Source organism: Lonchura striata, chromosome 20, assembly GCF_050655825.1.
Source record: "Lonchura striata isolate lonStrDom1 chromosome 20, ASM5065582v1, whole genome shotgun sequence".
In the NCBI taxonomy this organism is placed as follows: Eukaryota; Metazoa; Chordata; class Aves; order Passeriformes; family Estrildidae; genus Lonchura; species Lonchura striata.
In genome coordinates, this window is record NC_140722.1 from 6,949,174 (window position 1) to 6,970,096 (window position 20,923).

The window sequence follows — 20,923 nt, forward strand, 5'->3', positions numbered from 1 at the left end:
CAAAGAGGAGCAGTCTGGGCTGCTGGGCTACACCGTCAGTGTGGGCAAGGGAGTGTTTGCCCAAAGGTTTTTGGGTTATTTAGTGCTTGGTTAGGCTTTGACAGGTCTGGCATGCCTGTGTTCAGCTGAAAAGAAGGGCAGGGAGCATCCTTGTGCTCAGCAGCTTTGCAGATGAGGATGTGGCTGGATTGAGGCAGTGCCCTTGGTCTTTGCACAGTCAGTGACAGTGGCTGAGCTGGCTGTCACTTGCAGGGGGAACCTGATGCCTCTCACCCATCCCCTGAGAGAAGCTGGCCAACAGGTCCCTACTCCTCTGCCTAAATATAATTCTGAAACAGATATTTTCTGACCAGGGAGAGCTAAGATTAGCCCACATTTGCCTGGTGGAAGTCTGTGTGCTGCTCAGTCCTTCTGCACTGCCTTTCAGCTCCGTGTGTGTCAGCATAAGCCAAATTTACTGTTCTGTGGTAAGGAGAGCTGGAAATGGGGCTTAAAGACACAGCTGTGCAGTCAGCCAGGCCCAGCAGCTACCTGCTGGTTTGGCCCTGGGCATGGAAGTGGGAGCAGGCTCTTGGCTGCTATCCAGGCATGGCTCTGCACTGACACCCAGCCAGTCCTGGAGCCCTTTGCCAAAGCAGCAGCCACGGCCACTGCCTGGCTGCCAAATCCTCATTTCCTGTGGGGGCTGGAGCTGTGGACCCCTCTGTGCTCACCCATGGCCATCACTTCTCACAGAATTCTCCCTCTGCTGGCAGCCACTTCTCTTCTGATTTATGGCCTTGTTTTGGCTGATGAATCTCAAACTTGTAACATTCAGTTCTTCTCCAGGCTGTCAGGGAGATGATTTGTCACCAGTGGAGAGTTTCCCAGGTCAGCTCTGCCCTGTCCCTGTGCTGGTGGTCAGTCCCAGCCAGGCTGCTCCACTGGGAGCAGTGAAACACCAGCAATGTTCTGTAGTTCTGTGCTGCAGAGGGAAAGCACCTCTTCCCACTGGTACCAATCCTGCTGGCTCCTGGGCAGTAAACCTGGGAAAGTGGGGGCAGACTTTTATAATCTGTGCCCAACATCTGCCTCCATCTGTGTGCTGCAAACCCATGGTGCTTCACAGACCCAAACTCAGGGGACTCTTCTTGCACAGCTCCGTGTTTCCCTATGAAACCACCCTGCAGCTGAAGGCAGAACAAAGGAAGAAGAAACATCCAGGCAGAAAAAAACACCTTCAGTACTTGAAGGCTGTGTCATTTATTCCAACAGCTTATGTAGTTTTATCAAACCATCTTTAACACAAAAATGTCTCCTTAAAGACAGAAGGGTGTGAGATCCTACCAGAGATCATCTCAGCTAACAGCTTGCAAAGTTAAGCCTGAATGTCAACAGTCAAACCACCAAAATGTTTTCTCCTCTCCCCTTAATAACATCTTGAAGTGTTAAAACCTGAAGAAAAAGATGCCTGTGGCTGGTGCTGCTGGGTCTCCAGGTGGGGCTCCTCCCCACAGAGCTGTGCTTTGGTCCTTTTCTGATGCTAAGCAGCAGCAGCAGCACAGGTGAGTGATGCTGACATGAGGGCAGCAGGACAGGCTGGGTCCTTTCCCCACTGCCCACCCTGACGAGGGGCCATGTGGACAATCCAGAGGCCAGGTGTAAGATGCAGATGAGGGTGAGGCTTAGAAAAACCAACAACCTAAATTTCTAACCTATAGAAACAGAATAAATAATAGTCTAAATCTGCAAAGGAGGAAGGTACCTTGGACAGAAAAATCTGGTGTGTCTATTATTACTGAAACTGTTTTTCCCCTAAGAGAAAATTGCAGCTAAGGCATCTCAAGAATGGCTCATATCACTACAACCATGGCAGTGTTGCCCTAGACCATTAGGGATGGGGGCAGAAGTCTTTAGGAGGTGCAAGTCCTTGCAAGTGTCTTGTGTCTCTCTACACAAGCACGGTTCCAGCAGAGGCATGTGACAGACAACTTGCTGTTCCAGGTTGGCTTTTGTCCACAGATGCAACAAATTCTTGTTTAATGTTCTCAGCAAGGCCCTCCTCCTGCCCATCCCACACCCTTTTTGCTCTCATGGGGAGGGGCTGCTTTCTTGCCCCTTTGGTCTTGCTCCAGGGTCACTGTCAGAAGAACTGGCATCTCTTTGGCTTTCTGCAGAAGGGAGGATTGGGAAGAAAGCACAGTTACACCCCGCTGAAGATACAAGCCATCAGTGATTGCTATAGCTGATTTCATCCACAGAGAAAAAAGATTTTTGCCTGAAGATCTATCACTCCCCTCCTGTGGCCAGATACTTGGCCCCATCCATGGGAGTGCTCAAGGCCAGGCCAGGTCTAGTGGAAGGTGTCCCTGCCCATGGCAGGTGGTCTTTAAGGTCCCTTCCAAACCAAACCAAACCAAACCATTTTCTATGACTCTGTGATTAAGAGCATTGGGTTCTCCCTCCACATTACAGGAGTACAAACACCTCTCGACACAGTTGGCAATACTGAGAGGGAGCCTCAAGGTAGGGATGTGCACTCACCCAACTTTTGAGTGTTCCAGAACTGTCTTCATGACAGCCTGGCAGCTGTCTGAGCTGCTCTGGTAAAGCAGCTGCAGTTTGTGCTTACTATGGATGGGTGGATGGACACATGCTGGTATGGTTGTGCTTAAAGAAGTACAGTTGGGGTAATGAATATATTTTAAAATGTTTTTATAGTTACAGGTTGTGGGCTAGAGGATTAAGAAAGTAAGGGGGAAAACTGAGTTTCCCTTCTGCAGTGATAGTCTATGTTTTGTTGCTTATTAGTGAAATGAGAGTGGCAGCTTTGGAGAGAGGATTCAAGCTCCTCACAGCCAGCTGGCCATCACCAAGCAGGGTGATGCTGCTGCCACATTTGGGCTGAAGGGGAGGATTTAGGGATGGCTGCTGGAGTGAAAGTTATTTCTGTTGTTATTTGAAATACTGCAGAACTTAAAGGTTTATTTTTTCACAACCAACCAAAATAGAAGAAACAAATCCCAGCCTGCCCAATGCATGATTTCTATAAAGCCTAAGGTATAATTGATGTGTAATTTGCTCTGGGAAGGGTCTTGGTCAGTGCATGCCTTGTTTAAGCACCAATGAGCAAAGAGCCTGGGCTGGAGTGTGCAGTGCTCCTGTGCCAGGAACCAGGGATCCTTCTGTTCACTGCAAGCACCCCTTGACCTGGAGAGCCTCCCACCACCACACGAGCATGAAGGCACTGACTGAGCAGCGAGGAACGGAATATTCCTCCTGAGCATCAGCGCGATGCTCCTGGAGACAGCACTGCCCATTTGTGCTGCCATTTTGTGCCTGCCCTCCCCGGCTGTGCCAGGAGCTGCTGTGCCAGCTGCTGCTCACAGGAGCGTGCTTGTGGCAGCTCACCTGCTCCTTCAACAGCGAGGTCACCCATGTCCTCGGTCAGCTTGCGCATGCTGATGGTGGTTGCCTCTCGCTGGATGTCATGGACGGCGTTCCTCCGGCCAGCCCGGTCGCAGGAGATGAAGTCGGTGTAGGTGCTGGACTCTACCTCCATTGCATCTCTATTCACGTGGAAAATGCTGCGGAGAAAACACAGCTGTGAGGCCCAGGATGCTCAGCATGGCTCTCTCCAGGTTAGGTTACTCTGTGGGGTAACATGACAGCAGGAGAGAACAGCCCCTGGAACGCTGCTCCAGCTCCTCTGACAGCAGGTACTGAAATGTCAGATATCACCTCCCCCATGTGGGGCAATGTGTGGGGAAACCCACCATGCTGGGTGACCCACTGTGCAGGAAGGATCCATCCCAGATGCCTGACTTGTTCTGCCTTCCCCCTGCAAAGGCAGACATGGAGTTTGTCTCTCCACTGAGTGTCCAGCCTTCTCCACTGGGCACACAGGCTCGCTTGCAGCAGCTTTTCCCTGCAGAAAAAGCATTACAGAGAAAGCCCTGCTTCCTCCTCAAAATGCCACGGGAGCTTTTGAACACAGGCCAAATTTGGCCCACTGCCTGGGGGATGGGGTGGTGATCCAACCTGAATGTGTAATGGGAAATGCTGGATACCCACTGGAAAGCTGGGGGAGCAGGGAGTATTTTATAGGTACGGGGCTTGGAGCAGTACTGGCCTCCGCTGGCTGCTGGATGTCACTGAAGAAGCGCTGGGCTGGACTGCTGTGAGATAAACACTTTACCATGTGAAAATCAGCCCTTCTGCAAGACATTTGGATCACTTCATTCCAGACTTGTGCCAGTGCCAAGTGCACAGCACGAAGAAAGGCCTGGAGCGGCCACTTGTCACATGCAAGCTCTGCTGTGAGCCAGCTCTGAGTGCAGCTGATGAATCCTTAAGTTGCTGGGTTTTCAATTTGGCTGCTGGTTTCCCTTGCCAGTGCTTGCAGAGGACAGAGTGCAGGGACCCGGGGATGGTGGTGTGGGTATCCTGGCTCTTGGGCACAGAGCTGGCAAGCACACACTGCCCCTGCATGGGAAACCTGGAGCTCTCAGTTCCTGCCCCTGTTTGGCACTTAGCTTGTTTTACTGTGTGGAATCAAGAAATTAATTGCTGTCTTATCTGCGCCTCTGATCATGTAAAATGTGCCTCTGGGCCTGCTGATTGCTGCCAGTGCTTGGAGCAGGCCCCGATTAGAAACGCTCGTGTGCAGTGAAAACAAATTCATGCACATTTAATGCACATTCGCTCGCTTTTGTGCCTTGGAGTTAATGACCCACAGAGGAGTTTGCTCAGCTTCCTTTACAAATCCTGCTTGATATTGATTTTTCCTGGCCAGGGAAATCTGTTGGCAGATTCAGGCACCAGTCTGAATAGGGATCACACTCCTCACTTCAATCCCTGATGTAATGGCAATAGAAAGGATATGCAGGTGAATGTGCAATAATTGGGATGAGCTGAGTAGGGTGCAGTAACCAAAAACCCATGGAAACCCAGCATGTTTTGGTAGCCCCAGGGACTCCCCTCCTAGAGTGGATGCCAGCTCAGGGAGTGCTGGCCCCAGCTCACTGGTGGGATGTGGGGCTTGGCCCACCCAGATCTTGCAGGAGATCCTGTTTCCCTGAAGCTAAAAATTCTTGTGAACATCTGCCTCCTCTACAGACTTGGCATCCATCTAGCTCCTGTTAAATGAGCCTGGGAAAATCTGCATCCTTTGCCCCAGGAAGAGATGTCCCAGAGGTTTTTCTTCATCTTCCCTCCTTCCATCCTGGTGTGCCCTTCCTTGTCACAGGGACATTCTTCTTTCTTTCAGGATTTTTCATAGAGCAGCACAGAGGAAAGAAAGAGAAAACAATTTCTATTTCTGCTCCTTCTTTTTCCTCATGTGGAATGCGTCTGGAGAATTGTTCAGCTGGGTGATTTCTTGATTGGATTCTGGTGAGGATTGTTTGAGCCTGATGGCCAATCCAACCAACCTGGGTCTAGTCTCTTGCAAAGAGGATAATGAGTTGGGAGTTAGATATGGTAGTTTGAAAAAGTAGGTATGTAGTTCTAGTATGTCCCTTAAATAATATATTAATGTATTATAGTATAGTTATAATAAAGAAATCATTCAGCCTTCTGGAGTCAAACACCATCATTTCTTCCCGCTGGGTTCGCCTGCATTTACAATACTTCCTGGGATAGGGCACCTCCTCTGGCTGAAGTTCAGTGAACAAAGTGCCCTTTCCCCAGGACAGGACAAGCACCCAGCACTCCCAGACAGGTTCTCACAGACTCTGCTGACCTCCTACAGCAGCCAGAGAGAACCCACCTGGACTCGGGAGGCTTCCCTGGAGGCGAGCCAGACAAGCCCGGGTCCATCTCCAAGCAGTGAGGCCATTCCAGAGCTGATGTGCTCCAAGTCCTGCTGCCTTGTACCCGGGGCAGGACCCTCAGGTTTCCCCAAACTGCGAAGCCCCAGGGATGCAGCGTTTTCCCTTGATGTAGTGCCAGTGCTGTGCCAATAATTTTATCCCCCCACACGGGGAAAGGATGGCATCCAGACGAAAAACAGAAGGCAGCGAGTGCGCAGCTCTGTCCCGACTCGGTGGCCGGGAGATGGCGCATGGGATTTATTTATTTCCGCGGCTGGGAGGGTTCCTCCCTTCGGCTCTCCATGCAAAGAGCTGGAGACAGGCAGATTTATCAGCGAAACTTTCATATTTGGACAATTCCTCCGGGATTTTCAAGGTGGGTGGCTCTCATAACCCTTGCAGGCAGAGAAATTCCAGCCCCCGCCTCCGGGAAGTTGTTGGGCTGAGAGGGTGATGGGAGCAGTTGCCTCGATTGTGATAAGAAAACCTGATTTTTCAAGCAGCATTTCCAGACTTCCAGGCACAGAACCCACAGTTCTGTGAGTTTTCACTCAGTAACTGCTTCTAACATCTCTCAGGACCTGCAAAGGAACTACATTCCCTTTTGCCTACAAAGTTCAGTGGAACCTGAAATTGTGTCACTGTGGACTGTCACTCAGGGGTGGCAGGGGGTGCAAAAAGAGGTGCATCACCTGCTGGCTCCCCACTTTTGGTTTTTCATTCTCCCGTGGACAGGAAGAGGGGCCTGGTATTGCCAGGCACTGCAGGAATAATCCCGTGGCACACATATACAAGATGCAAAGGTTTCCAGGGCTCTTCACAGAGCTGATTCAGCTTGTCCCCAGAGGGTCCTTTCCTGCCCTCCCTTTCCTCTCTGCTGCTGGTGGTAACAGAAACAGTTCCTGTGCCCTCAGCACAGCGTGCCAGCCTGCAGGGATGGGCAGGGAAACTGGGATCTGCTGCCTGTTGCACATCCCTCAAAAGTTTGCTGCTTGGAGGGGGGCCGTGTCCCCTCTGCCATGGGGACGAGGTGGTGCCTGTCCTGGGGCAGCTGGCCACAAGTGTAGAAGCCCCTCACAAGCTGACACTGACACCAGGTATGTCCCAGAGCTGCCTCTGCTCCTGTGGCTGGATCTGCCAAGCCTGCTGCTTGGTTTGGACTTATTTTTCTGTGGTGTCTTGTGAGTACTAAAAAATATGAGCTGTAATAGTCTTGGTTTTTCTGGGGGGGACTTGGCTTCCTGAGTGGTTTTGCTGTTGGATTGCAACTGGGCTTGCTGGCATTTTCCAGGGAAATCACCCAGCAGCTGACAGAGCAGCTGGCTCAGCTGCAGCTAAACCACTCCTAGTCATTCTGGGGCTGAGTTTTGCTCATTTAGAAGGTGGGTGCTAAGAAATTAAAGGGTTAGATGTTTCTTCTGCCTTCTGGTAGAATAAACTGGGGCATTTCTTTTGGCTCAGCTCCATGTCCCATTGGGTTCCACTGACAAGCCTGAATTTAATTCCTGTGTGCCCCTTGCCTGCTTCTCAGCACGGATGCCAGGGACTGCATCAAACAAGGTCAAGGTGGCAGAGAAGTGACCTGGGCACACCTGGCAGGTCACCCTCAGCCTGGGGCTCTGCACAAGCTCTGCCATCCCAGCAGTGTCCAGGGCTGATCCCTGGGATCAGGTGAATGCTACAGTCACACCCAGCCCTGACTCCAGTTTCAAGGAAACCCTTCACATGATCCTGCATCTCTCCCTTGTCTGGGTTCAACCTCTTGTGGCTAGGAAGGGCTATTTTTGGGTGCTGGTGCTGGCTATCAGCAGGCTGGGCTGAGCTCAGCCATTTCCCCCCTGCCTGCTCTGTGCCTCCTGCTCTGCCCCTTAACCTCTCGCCCTTCTCAGCGTTCTCTCCTTGTTCTCTGCACAATCTGTGAGCCATGGGGCAGCTTAGGCCCTGCTGGGACATCCTTGTCCCTTGGGGCAGCCAACACAGCCCTGCCCTGCGTGCTGTCCCTGGGACACCTGAGGCAGGAGCCCTGTCCCTCAGCCCTCCCTGTGCCTGCTGCAGGCAGTTCCCAGCTCCAGGAACCCTGGCATAGCCCCGTTCTGAGATGCTGCAGCCCAGCTTTGGCCTCTTGCTGTCCATTGCCAGTGGCAGCTGGCAGCAAGAGCTGCAGATTTTGGTTGGAGATGGCTCCCTCATGCCACAGCCCAGCCCAGGACACACTCTCCCTCCTGCCTGGTGCATTTATCACTCTCCAGGCTTCTGGAGTTTTAAAGCTCTGAAGCTGAACAGAACCTTGCTGAGTTTCTGGGGTGAAATTCCAAAGTTCTGCTTGGGAATAGGGATCTGACCCCTTTTTCTGCTCAAGCATCACATCCCACCACCAAGGCATGAAGTGGAGCAGTCTCCTTGGAGCTCTGCACATTGTGCAGTGCCCCTTGCCCTTTCATTCCAGGGTACAGGGACTATTATTAGACCTCTCCTGCTGGGGCCGGATCCATAACAACAGCAAAACAGACTCAAGAGCCCTGCTGGGCTTCTAAAATATTTACAGTGTAGGATGGTTTACTAAGGAGGGGGGCCTGGTAGAGCACAAAGACGGAAGCACCGGGATTTCTGTGCTCCCTGTGGGTTTGCTGTGAGGTTTCCTGCTGGGAGAGTCGCATCCAGCGAGGAGAGAAAAATATCCCATAGGGCTGAAGCCAGCACTTGAGGTCAGGGGGTTTCCACCAACTGTCTGACAATATCCAGCTGGAATTTCAGCAAATTTTCCACTGGGTCTTGTCTGAGAACATGCGTGAGGGGCTGTACATCAAAGAGGAAGGGCTCTGGAATGATGTTATTGGGGTATTTTGTGACTGTGCTCTAAAGGCCTTGTTATGTCTCATGATCCCCATGCACTAGACTCAGATCCATGACCCGAAACTGAGCTGAAGATGCAGCTGAGGATGAAGATGCTCCTGTTGGGAGCCCAGTCTGGCTGCAATAAGCCGTGTAAGGCTGGTGACAGGGTCTGCACCAGACACGTCGCTCCCCTGCTTTCCCTTGGCTCTGTGTTCTCCACAGTGGGGTGGTGCTGGGTTTCACTGGTGTGCTCCAAACTGCTGAGCTCTGAGCTTCCTGGTTTGGTGAGAAAACAGGCAGGAGCAGGGCAGCAGCCTGATCTCCTACCAGGGCCCATGTGCCCATCTCCTGTGCTGAGCAGCTTCTGTCCAGGCAAGAACAGCACAGAAAACCTCAACAGACTTGAGTGATAAAGAGACATCGAGTTGGGTCCAGCACATCTGTATTTACGGAAGGTTTTTGCTGTGGGATTCCTTGTAATAACTCTGCACCCTCAGGCTCTTACACTAAATATGATTAATTCAGCCAGGACAGACATCACAGCTGCTCCAGCCACTGCAATGGTTTTGCAGGAACAGAGCTTCCAGCATTCTTTAGAACTTGCTGGAAAATTTTAATTCCTTCAGGAGGAGAGCAGATACAGCTGAGGTTCAGTGTCCACAAATAGATCCCTTTTCATTTGGCCTGGTTTTACAGTATAAAGATCATTTAATGCCTGTAGAACTGATAACCAATTGCTAAGCCCTGTGTTTAAGATTAGGCTTAGACTGACTCCTCTATGACTTCACAAACTTTGTATTTAGCTCTGCCAAGCTCCCCAGATTCCTTCCCCTCCCTCCTGGCCTTCAGCACATCCCCACACCCCCCCACTGCAGAGTCCTCACTGTCCCAAGGCACCTCCTGCTGTCCCACATCCTCACAGCTACTGCCTGACTTCCCACTGACATAAGAAATGGTCCAGCTGGAATTCAGAATCACAGCTGACCCCTGGCATGGGGCAGGGCGAGTCCTTGTGTGCTCTGCTCTGATCCCCAGGGGTGAGGGGAGCTTCAGGGATGTAGGAGGACAATGCTCAGCCCCAGTGGCCTCTTGTTAGCATTAGGATGTGTGGGTGATGGTGGGAGAGAGCTGCCTGTCCGTCCATCCATCCATCATCCATCCATCCATCCACCCACCAGGAAGGCAGCCCAGTGCCCAGCTCTGCCATGCAGTGCTGCCAGCCTGCATCCCCATGCCTGCAGCAGGTAGCATCCCTCTGTCAGTGCCCCCAAGGCACAGGGACTGAGAATCTTTCCAAAAATCTTCCACCACGGCAAGAATCACTGTTTGATGGAGCACCCCTGCTCCTTCCTCCCCTCACTACCGAGCCTTGATGCAGCTTAAGCCTCTTCTGCAGCTTCTAGCTAAGTTGATTAATGGAAATAATTGGTCTCTTTGTGCATCTGGAGACAGTTGCCGTGACAGCAGTTGTATTTTTGTTTTGTTCCCAGGTCGAGCTTGTTTTTCCCATCTCTCAGCTTCAAGGTGCTAATGAATCTGGGCACTCTGGTTTACCCCCCCCAAAAGACACGCATGCCTCTGAGGGGTGAGTGGCAGTGGGGATCAGGCATGCTGAGCCCCTGCAGGTCTTTAGGACATGCAGGCTGGCACCTTTCTCCCTGGCCACTTTCACCCCCTCAAGGCGGGCTTGTACTGGATGGACACAGCGCTGTGGCTTTGGCATGGCAGAGAGAAGAGAGACAAATCCCTCCTGCTCACCCAGAGCAGCCATGAGCACCCACAGGACCCTCTAGCCCCTGCAGGGACCCTCCCAGAGCTCTAAGGAGTCTGAGGCTTTGAGTCCCTTCTGCATTACTTCTATTTTCTCACAATTTCTTACTTATTTGCCTTTATGTGTCAACGTATTTTTACACAAACAGTTGTGTGGAAGATCTGCTCGTGCCTGAAGCTACAAAGCAAACCACAGAGCAGTGGCCCTTCAGCTGCAGAGGTGCCACAGCTGCTGTGGCAGGCAGGGCCCATGTATCCTCCCCCCTTGTGACAAGCAGCCACCCCGTCACACCCAGGCCATGGGCTGAATTCCTGTGCAATGGGGATCCCCTTCAGGCTTGGCTTCTCTGCCTTCCTCCAGACTGTTCACAAAGAAAAGTCCCAGCTGGATTCCACCTGAAAGGCTGGAGAATCCGCAGCAGTCCCACAGCTCAGAAGAGCTGATCACGCTGGGGCACCGACCTCTGAGTGAACATCACCTTCTAAAACCCCACTTGAATGCCTGGCCCAGGGATGCTCGACCACAGCACAAGCTCCCCAATACCTTGCAGGCTTCCCTGGGTAAGGAGAAGTCAAACAAATGCTGAGGAGATGCAGCTGGGGCTATTTTCTAGCACAGCTGCCCTTGTCACAAAAAGAGGAAGGCAAAGCCACAGCAGCCTTTGAGGGCATAGCTCTGTTTCTGGGTTGAAGGAGATCTCTCTACAGGACAGAACTAAGCAAAGATGAGTCCTTGTTTTCCTGCCTAAAACGAAGCATAGCCATGTAGCCCAGCTCTTCTTTGTGATCTGAGCTCTGCTGCTGAGTGAAAGCAGGGCTTGCATGACTGGGGAGGGAAGCTGAGCCTGGGAGAGGAGTTGTGAGGGCTGTAACTGGGCAGGTTTGGCTGCTGCTGCTGGGGAAGTTCTGCTCAGCACAGGGTGCCTGAAGCTGAGCCACCTGCCTTGGCTCTGCCTCAGTGAGGCTTGCACAATCCCACGGGAATTTGCATCCAGCATCCAAAGAGCCCTCCTGACTCAGAGCAGTGTAAGGGGCTGAGAGAAAGGCTGTGGAGCTTCCTGGGGTGCGAGCCCTGGCAGCTCCCAGGGGGCTAAAAATAACCAGGACACCTCTTAAGAGTGTCAGTACAGAATGAAGCTGATTAGCAAAAGCAGGCTTAGCTCTGCTCCCTGGAGTTGGCTGCCCTGTGTGTCTGCTCCACTGCAAAGGAAGCCACTGCTGGGGCCTGGGTCAGGGCAGTGCTGGCTGCCAAAGGGGGATGGGGGAGATCTGTCTTTGGTGGCTGGGATGGTGCTATTGGTGTCTGATACGACAAAAATGTGTTAGGGTTCAGAACAGGCCGGCAGAGAGGCTCCAGGTGGCTCCATGGCTTCTGCTGCCCAATGGAATCAGGAGCCCCTCTGGCTGTGCTGCCCTGCTGGGACCCTGTGTGGGCAGGGGCAGCTCTGCAGGCCTGCACACCTCCTTTGCTGAAGATTCCTGTGACAAATGCAATGTTTCCTTATAGCTGTGCTGGGTGACAGCAGCTCCCAATCCTTCCTGCACAGGGTAAATCTTTCTGTCTGAGTCCTCAGGGATGTGGCATCCAAACCTGAGCTCAAGTCTCAGGAAAGGGAAAGCTCCCAATAAAATAAATTGCTAAATATTTCATGGGCTGTTGAAGTGCAGCACAGGAGGACACACCTGTGTCCTTCCCTAGCACACGTAGGGAAAGTGCTGGGTGCAAGAGATGAACTCTCTGAGACACCTGCAGGAGGAGGGATGTCTGTGGCACCCCAGAGTCCTGAGATCCTGCACTGCACAGCTCACCCAAAACAGCCCTGGGAGCTCTGTGCAAGGGCCAGCACAGCACAGGACAAGGGAAAGCAGTGATCTGGGGACACAGGGGATGCTCTGAGTGCAGGAGCCACAGGTGAAACCACAGAGAGGACTTGCCATCTACGCAGGAGCTGCGAAAGGTTAAACTTTGGGGGTTCCCTGGATCTTTCTGGGCTGACTCCACACGCAGAACAGAACTCATTTACATCCTTATGGACAGGCAAAGAACATTGCCCTGCAAAGCGTGTGGGCAGCCTTTAGCAGGATTAGCACAGCACATCCCCATCGCTGGCAGGGAGAGGCCGTGGAGCGCAACTGGCACTGGGGCTGCCTGGGGTCAGAGCTGCCATGTGGCTTGGTACAAGGACATGGCTCTGAGGTGTGGATAATACAGCAGGAAAGTCATTATGGCAGAATTGTTGTATTTTTTTCCTCTTAGCAGCTTTCCAACATATAATAATTCAGAATAAAGAGGGAGGTCAAGTAACTCAGTGCTACAGGAAGGAAAAACACCATTTCTGTTTGCAAGATTTCCCTGTGGATAAAAGCTTTATGAGCCATAGTGTGAGTCCCTACCTGATCTAGAGGACTTTCCTTCTGGACATGACTTCAAACACGCTTCATGCACAGCAGGACAACAGCTTCTGGGAAAGAAGAAGAAAAAAAAAGTAAAAAAACATTATCTGTGCTTGTTTTGGGAAGCATAAAGCTCAGCTGCTCTTCCCACTCTCTGTGACCAGGACAGCAGAGGGGTGGCAGGGCTCTGTCCAGCAGACTCAGATGGAGCCTGGCTCGGTGGACACACCAGCCCAGGGGCTGTGGGATGTTTGTGTCCATATGGCATCTCCTCAGGAGGGTTTGTGCTAATAGACTCGGACTGTTGTGTTAAAGCACATGGATAGTCCAGCACAGAAAATTCCTCTTTGGTTTTGCTTCTTTCTTTGCCCTCCCACAGGTGCTGGGAGCACTGAGACAGCTCATGTCCTGACCTGCACTGCAGGGACCAGCAGCTGCCTCCAGACTATAAATGAATATTGGTTTGCAGCTCTGCTGCCCTTTAAAGAAGGGAAACTCCCATATCAGCTTCTCTGGGGTGAAAGGGGAAGTTTAATCTGGTTCTGGTCGCTTTGCTGGGTCTGTGTCCAGCTCTTTGGGTCTCTGCTGCTTGTGCACAGCTGAGCCTCCTCCTGCTGTCCCTAGGCCCTGCTCAAAGACATTTCCTCTGTGGCCTCAACATCTGTGGGTGCTTTGCAATCCCCTGACCTGCAGAGCCCAGCCAACAGGACACTTGCTTATTTTAGCAGCTGTTTCAGCTTTCCAGCTATTTTGGAACATCATGGACTGTGTTTTTCTCTTTGTCCCAGGGACAAATGTTAGCAGAACAGAAATCAAGAGATGAGCCACTTAACCATATAAGCAGTAGCTCATGCAGCAATTCATCTGTCTGGTCCATCTGGGCTGAGTACCACTCTAACTGGAACTATTTCCCATCATTTTCCAAACTGGGACAGATCTACAGCCTTTCTCTTTATTTTTTTGACCCACTTTCAAAACTTTGTAGTTGGAGCTGACTACTTGCTGGCTCTGGCCCTGCTTCAAGGACAGGGCACTTGCTGCTTTTATGTGTCAGTTTGCCCATCTGTTAAATTGAGCTATTAATACTCCCTCCCCCTGTTAGATGCTTCAAATATTTTAAAGCGCTTTCAGCTCTGCAGATGACAGGCTTGCAGAAGTGGAAAATGCTAATTATGATCATGACAGGAGCTAAACAAAGACACGGGGATTTAACAATAAACTTTTGTTAGTCTTAACCCCATTTATAGCAAAATGCTTACTGGAAACACTACACCGGAAAAGAAACAGTATTCCCACAACTCTGGGAATATGCATTGCCCTTTTCGGGCACCAAACAAGCAAACAAAAGCAGGAAGGAAGAAACATAGCTTTGGAAATCCACAAGTCTTTATTTTCCTCCTTTGCCTTCCTGCCCTGGCTTGTGTGTTACACTGCCCAAACAGTTAAGCCTCCAGCACTTCAGCAGTGTTGCAAAATATCCCAAAACACATGAACCTCTGCCAAGAGAGGCTTAAAGTAAACTGGAGCAGTGATGCTCTGAAGTAGAAGTTATCACTGAGAGCGCTGTTTGTGATGGGACATGATGGGAAACCCCCATTTTCTCTCTTAAAAACCAGCTGATTTTGGAGACAAAATAAAAAAAAAAAAAAAAAAAAAAATAAAAAAAAAAAAAAGCAGCTGGTATTGGCTTTCTAACCCTGTAGGCCTGGCTCTACCTAGATGTTCCTCCCCACAGCCCTTGCTTGGGCAGCTGGAGTCTGCAGATTTGAAGCTGAGCCTCTTGCTCCTGCCCCAAAGGCTCGTCCTCTTCTGGCTCACCTGGTCCTGCTGCTCCCAGGGTGATGGGCAGAGCTCCAGAGGCCCCTCAGCACAAAGGCCAGGCTGTTTGCAGCTTTAATGGTGGCACATGGATTGGCTACAGGGAATTGTAAAAGAACACTTTGTTTTGTAGTTTAGTTCTAGAACACATCAAGGTACCATGGATTATTTTGAGACCCTAATGGAAATGTTCACTGGCTAGATAGCATCCATACCCCATCAGAAATTAATTACAAGGGCATCAGCACAGAATTATAGAATAATTCAGATTTGAAAAGATTTTAAAGTCATCAAGTCCACCATTAAGGCATGTCCCTAAGTGCCACTTTCACACATCTTTTTAATATCTCCCGGGATAGTGACTCCATTGCTTCCCTGGGCAGCCTGTTTCAGTGTTTGACAACCCTTATGGTGAAGAAATTTTTCCTGATATTCAACCTAAACCATCCCTGGTGCAACTTAAGACTGTTTTCTCCTGTCCTATTCAATGTGCAAGACTGCACATGTTTGAGGTTCAGATTCCCTCCGTGGTCATCAGCTGTTACCCAAACCAAGCAAACATATGAAACAACCTTCGTTCTCTCAGCATTGCTACAAAATGAATGCATGTTCCAAAAAAAAAAAAAAAAAAAACCCACACCCCAGAATGTTTTTTTGGCAGAATTCAAGACTATTCTACACAACAGCTGCTGTGGTGCTGCTTTGATCCAGAGAGGAAATCCTTCCTGGTTTCAAGCAAGGTGACAGCAGCAGAGGGAAGGTTGTTCTTGTGTCTCCTGGCTGCTGGGCAAACAGCAGGGCAGCAGCCTGGTCCTCCCAGAGCAGCCTGGTTGCCTCGGTTAGTAGTGCCCCGTCTCCAGCAGCAGCTGGCATCCTCGCCTTCGGAGTACAAGAAAACCTCTAATTGTAATGGAATGCCTTTCATAAGTCACTAATGACTCTGAACCAGGAGGTGTTACAATCCTTACAAGGCAATATCCTCTTAATCATACCCAGGATTGTTTTGTTACCGAGATAACTACCTGATATCCATTAAAATGCTTTCCTGAGCGCTTTGCTCCACCGGTATCTCATGGCAATGAGCACCACAGCTTAATTACACTTTGTGGGAACAGTAACTCCAGTAAAGTTGGTGACGCTCTGGTGGGGATATGTTTGGTTTATTACATCACTGCAAATATCAACAGAAATGGCATTTCGGTGCCGCCGGGAGTTCCCCAGGCAGGGTTTGTTACCGGCAAAGTGCCTGCATGGAGGAGCTGTGCAAAGAGCACCCGGCCTCTCCGGGCTCCCCTGGGAGAGGAAGTGCTGGGGAACTCGCTGTGGACACCAGAAATGAGTGGTGTAAAGTACATATTCCCTTTAGGCTCGAAGAGAGTGAGAGTTTTGAAGTGGGGCCCAGGGCAGTTCATAGTCCAAGTGCTGCTCTTCCTGCTTGTGCTGCAGGTGCCAGGCAAGGTCTGGAGTCAACTCAACCTCTCTCGTTGCCACCATGAGGAACTTGGGACAAGGCCCATGAACACATGAACCTTCCCTTCTCCCTGGCTGGTGCTGGCTGCTGGCAAGCCAGGGGAGCAGTTTCCCTTATGACTTCTCTTTTTCTAGTCATGATCAGAATACAACTAGAAGCAGTGGGCTTTTCCCCCTCTCATCCTCTCTGAAATGGGTATTGTGATGGAAAACTTATTTCCCAGTCAGTCCATATAAGCAGCTTTGGTGACATTAAAGATGTCACATTCCCTAAGGATGTGGAGAAACAATTGGAATGTGAAAATGGGAGCGATCAGAACAGGAGTGACACAGGCAAACAAAAAGCCAGGTTGAAGCTTCTGCTGCTCCTTATGGCTTTGTAGCTTCGCCCCCTGTTCTGCCACAAACCTGTGTGAGCCCAGGGAAATTATCTGCTTTGTATGAGGCCTATGTAAAACAGGAATGATGCTGGTGCTTGGGTGCCCAGACAGACTGGAGGCATTAATGCACAGTAGTACAGGAACTGGATCTGAAATGTGGGAGATCAGGAAATGTTAGCAGCTTGGAAAACGTCTTCCATAGTTATTTTGGGTGGCAAGGTTGTGTGCCTCTGGGTATTCCTCCGAGTGGGATAAAGAGTACATTGATTTTTCTTTGGAATGAGAGGAAGAAGCAAGACTCCCCATCCTAGCTCATCATGAGCCTGTACAGCCCTCAGAATCAGCCTTGGTGCAAAGTACCAGGTGGTTGGAAGATGCACAGCTGTGAACATTCCTGGGTTTCATCTCTTTGTGACCAAGCTGCCTATGTACTGTAGCTAATGGTCTCCAGTTCTCCGAGGCATCTGAGTCTACATTCTGTGGAAAGTGTTCCCCAGAACGAGGGTATGGGGTGCTCACATCCCCATGGAACTCTGTCTGAAGGACTCAGGGCTTTTTGTTCTGTGCCCAAGGTACATTAAGCTCTATTGGTATATCCATGTTTATAAATGGCCATTTAATAACCTACATCTGCATTATAAACAAATAAAGCCATTGAGGATCTCTTCACGGATCCTTCTTTCTTAAACACCATCACTCACAAGAGCAGAAAGGTGGCAATTTCTTAGCTGGGTGGCCACACATTAGCAGGGTGGCTCTTTCCAGCCAAGAATCTCTGAAGCCAAGCACTGCCCCACACCAACCAAGCCAGGCACGCCGAGCAAACAGCCCAGAGCTCGAGGGGCTGTCACCATCGGAGAGCCTCAGCCACCCAATCAAGCCATGCCCACCCCAGAAATGTCCCTTCACCCTCGCACTGCAGCAGCATCCCCGCTGTGGCTGCCTCGTGCTCACTGACCCGGCTTGTTCTCCTCCCGGCTTGAGTCACAGCACAGCCACCCAGGGCACTGCCTCTGGGTTCCCTCTATGCTTGGCTCTTGATCTGCAGAACCATTGACCCCTTCCAAGCAAAGGGAAATTTCCCCAACACGCCTTTGGGGCCAAGGCATTACATGCATGTTAAAGCTCCCCAACACGGCTCGCTACCAGCTGTTTAGGGGAATCCAGAGAGAGGAAAGCCACACAGCTTCGAGGTGGAGGAATTTGCAAAGCCTCCTGAGAATACCACCACACAGCAGTTCTTTTTTTATCCCAAGTCTTTGCCTTTTCAAACACTTGCTTGGGAAGCCGGATGCCAGCAAGCCTCTGAGCCTGCTCCTGCTGCCACGCTCCGAAAGCTCTGCCCGTGCCCGCAGTTGCGAGGGGAGTCCCGGGCAGCCCCACGGCTCCTGACATCCCGAGGGATGGATTCCCAGCACGGCCGGACCGCCGCGAGCCTGTCCCATTGCCGTGCGAGCACAGAGCAGCCCCCGTGCTGGAAGGGATTCCCTCCGGCAAAGCGCTCAGAATAAACGGACACATGCTGGAAATGAGGCCAGAAATCCCCACGGGGGCCACAGATCCACGGAGCTCTGTGATTTCTATCCTCTGAGTCTGTTCTCCCTGCTAGCCCTCCGCGGCGAGCGCTGGACCGCGTTACTTCCCGAGCGAAGCAGCAGCCGCCTCCCTGCCACCAGCCTGCGAGCGGCTTCTCCCTCCCAGCAGCGGAAAAGCCGGGATGCAGCTCTGCCTTCTGAGCCCGCGGTCTGCCGGCAGCAAACCCCTCGCTGTCGGCATCGGGTGGGTAAAAGTCCAGCGTACCTCCGAACAAACCCCGCAGGAGGAGAGCTGCTGGCTGCACTCCGGGCAGTGTCCTTGTCACCCACCGCCCGAGCCCCGAGCCCACCATAGCGAGCGCAGCCCTACTTACAGCCCCGGCTCCCTACCCGCGGTGCCGGCGCCGAGGCAGGGATCCCGGGATCGCGGCTGGATCACTCCCTCCTGCCGTCTCTGCCCGCTGTGGCGAGCAGCCAAGCCGGCCAGGAGCCCCGCAGCCACTTCCAGACTCGCAGTTTCCTTCTACCGGGAGCTGCTAAATGAAGTTGCACTTGTGGGGCCAAGGGGCGTGTTCTCCTCCCCTCGAGTCAGTCCCTGCCTGCTGTAATCCAATGCTCTGCCCGATGATGTCAAGCAGCTCCCGCTCGGCTCCTACCTTACAGTCGGCAGGAGGGATCCGTTTCCTTTTCACAGCGATCTTTGTTTAGCTTCGGCTTGTAACCCCATCCCCCGGCAGCTGCGTGTGCCCGAGCATCCTCCCTTCGATGGTCAGCGCTGGGGTTTCTGCTGCCGGGCGCTCCCTCCTGCCTGCTGCTCCCCCAGGTTTCCCACCTGCATCCCACACTTTATCCTCTCCACCAGGGCCTGGCCAGAGACACCATCACACCCGTGCAGCCTGAGCTGTGAAAGTGCCTCCCAAGAAAAAACCCGGCTTTGTGTTCTTTTGGAGTGCTCCTTGCTCCACTGCCTCCCATGGAGTAAAACTTAGGAGTACTTCAGCTCTGCATGCCAGCTGTATTCGGGGTGAAGTGCAGAGGTAGCTGGTGACAGCACCTGGATTTAAGGGGGAAGATGAAAAGGCAGTACCCATTTAAAACACACGCCTCTGTAGCCGCCCTGCTGTGTGAAGCATACCCTGGGAGCTCTCAGGGAGCTCGAGGTCACTACTTAAGAGGAGGAAATTTTGAATGTCCCTCTAGCTGGCATCACCTCCTGGTGTCCCACCAGCCTTGCAGACCCCACCAGGTGGCTGAAACCAAACAATCAAGGTGGTTGCAGTCATTCCCTGGGCCTGAGCTCCTGCCTGGCCCCAGCAGTGGGGAGGGAAGGTGTGTGAGCACACAGGAGTGTGCACGGTGCTGCCTGTGGTGCCTGAACGCTGGCTGGAACAGGGCTCGTGAGTGCTCATAGCTTTGCTGAGAGAGTGAAAGATTTGCTCCATCCCTGCTGTAAGAACACTCAGGTCCTTGCAACTCAACTGGGGAGCACAAAGGGTGTTTGCCAAGGAATGGATCCAGTCCCCACTCGAGCTAGGCGAGTTTTTGTTTCATGTTGCATGAAAAATGAGCGGAGTGAGCCAGGAGCACTTTCCCAATTCACTGTCTTGCTGAACACCAGACAGGCTCAGAAGCTGCATCTCTGCATTCCTGCAGCTCTCCCATGACAGATGGAACCCAGAGCCACTCAGGGCCAGGTGAAAAGCATCAGCCTGTCCTCCCACCCTGGCACCACCCTGCACACTTGGACCTTTTCCACCTCTGCTGCCATCACCACATCCAGCCAGAATCTGTGTGTGGTCAAAAACGTGGTAGTTGCTGTGAAAGATACCCGATACCCACAGGATCAGAGGAAGAGATAAAAACACCAACAACAGCAGCAAGCAGCACAGGAAACACCCTGATGGCAGTACTGCAGCACAGATGAAGGGGAGTGGACCTCAACAGAGCAAAACACACCCATGCTCTGTGCATCCCTACACCAACCTTGTGCAGCCTCCTGACTCAACTCAGTTTTAGGTCAAAAGCATCTCCAGGAAGCCTACTTGATTTCCTGAGGTGCGTTGCTTGGCAGAACTCATCTCTCTCCAGCCGTTTTGAGTCACACATGGCTGCTGCTCACCCAAAAGTAGCAGTAAGGGATTCACCACAATGCCCTGCCTGTCTTCATGAGATGCCAGGGAGGGAGGAGGGCCAGCACAGCCTCAGGAGACTGCTGTGCTGGTCTGGCCAAGCCTGCAGTTTTCCCTTTACTCCAGCTTACATTTGAAAAGGATCCAGAAGATTAGAGCTTCACACTAACACTTGGACCACAGGGTTTGGAGGCCAAGTCTGGTAAGAATGCAAGTGTTACACCAGTTACCCAGGCATTTCCTTGGCAGAATGTGGCCAGTACCATTACAGAGCAGACAACAAAGAACAATGGCAACAGCCAAGCCCTTTGGAAAGCCAGGAACTCAGTGTATGTACTTCTAAATTAAGACAAGTCTTGTCTTGCTCAAAGCTCCCAATCCTGTGTGTGGTCCTGGAAATAAGCTCCCCAAAGCATCTACCACAACGTCCATCCTTTTCTGCACACGCTTGTGTGTCCTTACAGGGACTTTCTCATCAAACACCATCTCCTGCAGGGATTAGTCAAACATTTTCCATCAAAACCCTTTTTTAAGTAAAAAAAATGCAGTTTTAGTTTTTCTACAGATTTTTTTTTTTATACAAGTGGGGGAAGGGGTGGCAGTCCCATGATGCCAAAAAGTTTGCCTGAAATCTTAACCTCTTAGGATAAAAATGCATGGCTTTCAGTGCATTCAGTCTTCCTGTTCTTAAGCAAAAGCTGACATTTTACAATAATGCTCTCTAACTTCTAGCTGATGCTCGTGCTCACCATCTCTTGTCCTGTTGTTTTGTCCAGCACAAGACATTCATCCTGAGATGA

General features: G+C 51.5%; 1 protein-coding gene across 4 annotated transcripts; it reads right to left on the reverse strand.

The window, feature by feature from the left end:
* Positions 1–1,223: 1,223 nt before the first annotated feature.
* On the reverse strand, positions 1,224–19,217 carry PKIG (cAMP-dependent protein kinase inhibitor gamma). Of its 4 annotated transcripts, none has more exons than XM_021527872.4 (4): positions 18,651–19,217; positions 12,792–12,859; positions 3,391–3,566; positions 1,224–2,150 (listed from the first exon to the last, which is right to left on the reverse strand). In XM_021527872.4, exons 3-4 carry the CDS (start codon positions 3,539–3,541, stop codon positions 2,071–2,073), a joined length of 231 nt encoding a protein of 76 aa, XP_021383547.1. In that variant the 5' UTR covers positions 3,542–3,566; positions 12,792–12,859; positions 18,651–19,217; the 3' UTR covers positions 1,224–2,070. The 4 variants fall into 4 exon arrangements, with proteins under 4 accessions (XP_021383547.1, XP_021383545.1, XP_021383546.1 ...); XM_021527870.4 differs by lacking the exon at positions 18,651–19,217 and adding an exon at positions 18,385–18,522; XM_021527871.4 differs by lacking the exon at positions 18,651–19,217 and adding an exon at positions 18,369–18,522.
* Positions 19,218–20,923: the final 1,706 nt, after the last annotated feature.

Excerpts from the sequence above, each read along its gene's own strand:
- PKIG (XM_021527872.4), bottom strand. The coding sequence starts at position 3,541 with ATGGAGGTAGAGTCCAGCACCTACACCGACTTCATCTCCTGCGACCGG. Across the intron at positions 2,151-3,390 it reads CCTCGCTGTTGAAGGAGCAG|AAAGCCAAAGAGATGCCAGT; the intron begins GTGAGCTGCCAC and ends TCCCTTCTGCAG.